This window comes from Priapulus caudatus, unplaced genomic scaffold, assembly GCF_000485595.1.
Source record: "Priapulus caudatus unplaced genomic scaffold, Priapulus_caudatus-5.0.1 Scaffold1, whole genome shotgun sequence".
Classification (NCBI taxonomy): Eukaryota; Metazoa; Priapulida; class Priapulimorpha; order Priapulimorphida; family Priapulidae; genus Priapulus; species Priapulus caudatus.
In genome coordinates, this window is record NW_014577062.1 from 658,658 (window position 1) to 665,582 (window position 6,925).

Below are 6,925 nucleotides of genomic sequence, written 5' to 3' on the forward strand. Positions count from 1 at the left end.
CGGCGGCGGCGGCGGCGGCGGCGGCGGCGGCGGCGGCGGGGGTGGTGGGGGTGGGGGGGGGGGTTCTGATCTTGCAATTCAGAGTTATATAACCGCATGCTTGCCCATGCAATGTTCAGCGCCTAACGCCCACTTACTTCAAAGCCACGCCAGTTGTTTCTCTCAGAAGGAGAAACCTAGCTTCGTAAACGTCAATTTCTCACTATATAGCTGCGAAGATATATTACCATCCCAGTACAGTATACTCCATTAATATGTATCGCATAATATAACACGAATTATGCACCTTTCAACGTTACCAACACACACCAAACTCATTATCATTCAATTGCTTTTGTAGTAATTTCCTTATTCCTCCAACCGTTTACCATTCTTATTCCCGCAAAATTCAATTTTACAAATATCCATTCACACTTTCATGGACACGTTGCTGCGTAAAACAAAGATACGGGACAGCGATCTTTCCACGTCGGGGACAGCAAGGACTTACGAAGCAGCTCGTATCCGAGGCTACAGTAGCGCTTTTAACGCTGTTCAGTTGCAGGTTGCGCGCATGCGTGCCAAGCATGGCTGGCTGATAGGATCTGCTCTCTAGTCGTTAACGTTGCAGAGCGTTTTTTTCCCATTGTGAACTTTTCATCGCCATTCATTAACATTTAATCGCAGGAAAATGAAACCGGTATTCCTTCGCGAAACCCTCTATTGTACATAGCAAGCTTATGATGAGGTAGTTGTCACAAGTAATTCATATTTACGCCGTCGTCGCGCAGACAGTACCGCCGAGCGCACAGAATATATACATACACTGGTCAATAGCACAGGTGATCAAACACGGTTGACACAATCACGAGTGATATGGCTGTACCACGTTAGAACACACTCAGAACAGTTATTCGTTTCAACTGAAAACACGCGTACGTATGAGGATGACTTGGGATAGGGCAAGCAATTCGATTCCAGATACGTCAGCTTGCTTATAGTTTCCCCCCTCATTCTATCTTATTTACTGACTTGCTTGTTTATTTACTTTCCTTTTTACTACTTGCTCGCTCGCCCCCTTTTTCCCTCCCCTCCCCATCCATCTCGCCCTCCTAGCCTCCCAACATACTTACCACATCTTATCTCCACCCGTCAATGTGTTTGCTGTGCCACAAAATAAAGATCCCACAAAACAAACCCTATATTTTTATGCCAACATGAATTTTCATTCAGCAGTGACCTAATAACATTTAGGTGCGGTGATGGTGGTGGTGGGGGTCCATTACTACTCACCGGGGCTGCAAGGGCGAACTTTAGTAAATATACGCTAGGCACCAACATCAGCGCAGCTGCGCAAGTGAATTTCACGTAAAAGGCACGGGGAAAAGAACGAGTGTATTCTAATTAAAAACCGAAGCAGCGAATAAGACGTGAGGTAAAAAAAGGCTAGAGAAACAATCAGGATGTATCAGCTGACGGCAAACATTTCACTGGATTATGCGGAAGATCTAACAAAAGAAATTCGCCAAAAGTGGGTTACAATTATTGACTGTCGCCCGGTCGGGTTTCCTCCGCGTATTCGTATGCGAGCCACGCGAGACGGCGCCAGACCACGCCTCCACTAATCTGCAGAATTTCCCTTTCAGCAGGCTTCAACTGAATGCCGAGCCACTTTCACGGCCTTGTAGTTGACTGCACCATCAGGAGGAGTCCGAGGCCAGGAATAAACAAAGCAGGGTTTCTGCGGTCACGGGTCCTGAACAGACGCAGAACCTTGCACGAGGAAGTTAGGTTAGCAGGAAGCGTTAGATGGGCGCGCTACGTAAGAGCTGCGACGTAAGACTCCAGATGTTCATCTTCCCGTTTTACCTATTAATAAACCGGCGCCGTCTTACCCCCCTAAACTACCATGCATGACGGCTGCTGCTATGCCTAAGTTTCTGAAGGTCGACATATGTCATTTCGTTTGGTACTACTTCTTCTGGCAGCAATACAGCGATCAGTTCGTCATAATCTTAACGTTCACGCACATGCCATTAGATCGGTTCTAGAGGTGCACGAGGCCGATTGCACAAGATGCCTCAACAACTTACCGAGCCAGTCTACACAACTATCAACAAACTTAGTTGAAAAGCTGGTTAGCAAAAACCTTACTATGCTAAAAATATGTAAATTGTGGCTTACACTTCCCAAGGTGCAAGCGTTTGCATAATTGATATAAACTTACAATTTTCATACTTCGCATTTCACGCAAGCAAAAAGTTCTGGGTAAAACCATCTGCTTGCCACTGACGCACGTCTAAACTAAACATCAACATGTACTACTGGCACCACCGTCTCAACATGAAGCCTCCTACGTCATTCTCCTTTATTCACCAAGATGGTAGGCATTGATACGCCGATACCCACAAGCACCTCGAATCTAACAAGTTGCCCATACCAAACTCACACAAGAGTCAGTGATAGCCGATAGCCAACACATAGCTCTGTCACCGATTCGAATAGTAACCAATAGACCCGCCACCTCGCCCATGTGTCACCAGATCCCGTAGTCCCCTCGCCCCCCAGAGAGCCCCTGCAATGAAGACACTCACGCGCGCAACGATGACGACGCCTCACCTTTAGATCCTTGAAGAAGTAGGAGCGCCGCGCCCACTCGACGAGCGAGAAAAGGCTGTGGTCGAGCACTTTGCACATCAGTTCGAACAGGTCCACCTCGCACTGGTTGTATGTCTGCGAGTTGATGAGCGAGAAGAGCGACTCCTGCCAGGTCTTGTCGTCGATCGTGCTCGCCGACAGCTCGCGGATCACCTGCGGCACCTTCTGCGGTGCGTTGTTCAACACCTTGGTGACGGTCGGATAGTACTGCCACAGCTTGCTCTCGCGCGCCGCCCCGCTGCCAGCAGACGCGCCTCCTCCGCCGCCACCACCACCGGCGCCCTCCTCCTTGATGTTGTTGTTGTGCGCGTCATCGAGCGCGGACGAGTCCGGCGAGTTCGTTGACGAGCTCAGCTGCGGTATCTGAATGTCCGACTTGCTGTCCTGCTGGAAGGACGGGAACGCGGCGAGCGACTTGACGACGCCGTTCAGCTGGCAGGTGGCGCCCATCTGTGCAGCAACAGCCATGCGCCGCGCCTGCAGCTTCAGCGCCCGCTCGCGCTTGTACATCGGGCCGAACTTGTTTCGGCCTCCGCGCATGCGGTCGGGACGAACGGCTGCAACGAGAAAGACATAATCACTGCACGGGTCAACGAGAAAGACATTGTCACTGTGCGGGTCAACGAGAAAGACATTGTCACTGTGCGGGTCAACGAGAAAGACATTGTCACTGTGCGGGTCAACGAGAAAGACATTGTCACTGCACGGGTTGACGAAAAAGACATTGTCACTGCGCGGGTCGACGAGAAAGACATTGTCACTGCGTGGGTCAACGAGAAAGACATTGTCACTGTGCGGGTCAACAAGAGAGACAGTGTCACTGCGCGGGTTGACGAGAAAGACAGTGTCACTGTGCGAGTCGACGAGAAAGACATTGTCACTGCGTGGGTCAATGAGATGGTTAGGGTTAGGGTCAACATGCCTCCTGCGCTGACCAAGAGTATCAACACGTGATGATTTCTGTGACATGGGGTATGCAACGAACACCAACAGGTGACATTGGACAAACAAAACACACCAACAGGTGACAATGTCTGCAACATAGGGTATGTAAGTTGTAACAAATACCAGTACTTAGGTAACAAAATTTGCAACATCAAACATGCAACAAATACCACCAGATAGCGTCTGCAACATGGAGCATGCAACAAACACCAACTGGCAACAATGTCTGCGACATGGGACATGCAACAAACACCAACAAGTGACAACATCTGTGACTGTAACATTCAACAAACACCAAGAAGTGACAACATCTGTGACTGGAGCATTCAACAAACACCAACAAGTGACAATGTCTTCCACATGACACATGCAACAAACACCAACACTTGTTAACAACAATAGGAACGACAACCTAAAGACATTTCTACAACAGCAAATTGGTGGTGGCTAAAGACCAGGAAGCACTGGTTAATAAGGAGATGTTGTAAATATTTGACTTCATTCGTGGTAAATGGGGAGGAGCCGAGGTTCTGATGCTGTTTATTAGGGGTTACTATTGATTGCAATTTTACTATTCCAATGGTATTGCGATCTAGATACAACAATATTTCCGATTCATTGCAGCAATTGAAAAACTATTGCGATACTATTGATGTATTATGATATTGTGTGTTATATTGTGTATTATTGCATCGAGCCTCGTTTTAAATTTACATTATTTACTAGCTGGGTACTCAGTCGTTCCACTCACACACTCGTGCATAGAGCTAGAGAATTTGAGTTAGTTCAGCGGACAATCATGAATAAATGACCGGGGACCAGTCTAATTATTCACAAATGACGGAGGTATCTGTAATGGTCTCGGGCATATTTATGTGCAAAAACACAAATGCGTAAATAAACTAATGTAGTTTGATGATGATGCTGATGATGATGATGATTATGTTGATGATGGTAGGTATAGTAATAATGACAGCACCATGATGGGAGGTAATGATGACAATGAAATGACACTGCTGCAAGGTTGGCGAGAAGCTATTATGATAATGATGTGTAATATGGCAGGCGGTGATATAATACGCTGCAGAAACCCAACAAACATGAATAACTAAAGTCCGTAGCAATAAAGTCCGTACAAAATAATGTGCTAAACAACTATGATGAGCAATGATGGGCGTTAAAGGCGTTTCAAACCGTACGACAGCTATATAAACGGCCATACACGGGAAACGTGTTTGGGTAAAAACTAATAGCTGTCACTTCGCTACATACACGCTATGACTGACGTGGTTCCGAGATGATACACGAATAGCAGTCAGAATATCATAAGGACGTTTTTAGCACATTTTGGGCAGAGATATGCAACAACAGCAGCTATTCACGTACAAGCGCGCGCGCGGATGCTTTCTCGCGTGAATATTTTTCAGCCTCCAGCTACGGATGAAACACCCATCCTGCTGGTTCCAGCCGACACATGCAGGTAAACGGTGTCTAGACCGGCCCGTGTTCGTTCCGTGGCAACACACACAGACGACTCACTCGGCGGTCGGCGCCAGTCTACGAGTGGTGAAAGGGAATGTGCAGTCTGTCTGCTGCGATTCGCGCAGAACATGTGACCTAGTTCGAAACCCGTCTGTCAGGTTGTGTGTTTTAGGAAAGCTTCGGCGGACGGCGATGTACAGCAACTGCGTATAGCGCGGGGAGGATAGCTCACAGGCCGCCTAGCGCACAGCCCAAGACGTCTGTTTTTACTTACAGGCACAGCGAGCTGCTACTGCTGCTGCTGCCGACGATATTTTCGCAACCTGTTAATTCGGACTGCAACGCGGCCAACGAATATGGGTTGTCTGCACCCTGCCAGTTCGGGCGTCCCTCGGCGATCTGGTTCGCAATTATGGAACCAGGCCATGGATTGGCCTTAATAATGATCTAAGCTCGCTTATCATACAAGTTCAGGATACAACAGACACATCCTCTGATCAGGCGGCCTATCCCGCTAATTGGCACATCTCCCGCAAATGGGACATGACAAAATGGACCAGGCGGTCTGAGAAAACATCTTCCCGAAAGAAGGAAAGCAGCACAGGGTCCTAAATTCTATATATACAAAAACTGCCAAAAGGCGCTTGTAAATGGTATGGTCAACACGAAAGCCTCATTTCCAGTCGGGGATTTTATCATAGGGCCATAAGCGTTGAAGTGCTACGTATGTACGCACACACGCACGGGCGCACGCACGAACGCGCACACATCAGCAAGCCAGCGTCAAAGATAGCAGCGTCGGTCAACGGAAAACAGCTCTGCTAACAAACATCCTGCATCCAAAATAGTATTCTTTGTGAAGCTTTTTGTTCGCCTGCCTGCGTTCCGCGAGTACAGCGCAGCGGTGTGCTTCTCATGCGATGCTCACGCAGTCGCTGGCTTCCGAACTTGCACCGAACCAGCGCGCCGACGAAGCAAAAAATCCGAAATCCCGGATGTAAATAGCCGGGAAAATAACGAGCTGCTGTTTTGATCCCATGACTGCCGCGATTCGACACTAAAAATGTCTGATGCTGTGTCACCGCACTCTCAGAGCTCTATATCTGCTCTCGTATCGGCCACGAACAAGCGAACATTCCCCGGGGAGTTGTCCGGAGAAGTCGTCCGATATAAAGGAGGGACAGTTAAAAAGGCAATTTATGTGAAATGAAACAAGTTCGAGCGCGAGTGCCAAGTCCGAAAAAAAAAAACGTTTGTGAATCTCGACCAACGAGAGGACTACAGATAAACATCGCAGAACGAATCTGCTGCGGAGATGTGCAGCACGAGAATTCCGTTTACTAAACCGCGACATATACACACACATAGAAACCGAGATGCGGGCGCTATTCACAGAGCTCTCCCGCCATCAGTGAATCTAGCGCAAAGCTCTGTGATCGCGATCGCGTAGAGGGAAACATGCGACCGTACGGACCAGCGGGAGCGGGGCAGTGGGAGGGAAGGCTGACGGCTGAAGCAGAGCGGTGGAAGGCGGGGAAAGGGAGGGGGAGGCAAGAGGGGAGGCTGAAGGCGGGGAAAGGGAGGGGGAGGCAGGAGGGGAGGCGTGGAAGGCGGAAGCGAGGGCGGTGGAAGGCGGGGGAGGCGGGAGGCAGGAGGGGAGGCTGAAGGCGGAAGCAGGACGGCGGGGGGAGGGGAATGGGGAGGCGGGAGGCAGGAGGGAAGGCTGAAGGCTGAAGCAGGACGGTGGGGGAAGGGGGAGGTGGGAGGCAGGAGGGAAGGCTGAAGGCAGAAGCAGGGCGGTGGAAGGCAGGAGGGGAGGCTGAAGGCTGAAGCAGGACGGCGGGGGAGGGGGAGGTAGGAG

General features: G+C 49.5%; 1 protein-coding gene across 3 annotated transcripts in view; it reads right to left on the reverse strand.

Annotated features, from left to right (window-relative positions):
* LOC106812477 (nuclear hormone receptor FTZ-F1-like) overlaps positions 1 to 6,925 on the reverse strand; it is a 53,032-nt gene that overhangs the window by 18,143 nt on the left and 27,964 nt on the right. For all 3 annotated transcript variants that reach the window (XM_014816398.1, XM_014816471.1, XM_014816548.1), the window contains one exon: positions 2,599 to 3,194. In XM_014816398.1, coding sequence (XP_014671884.1) covers positions 2,599 to 3,194 — 596 coding nt within the window. The remainder of the gene's footprint in view (positions 1 to 2,598; positions 3,195 to 6,925) is intronic.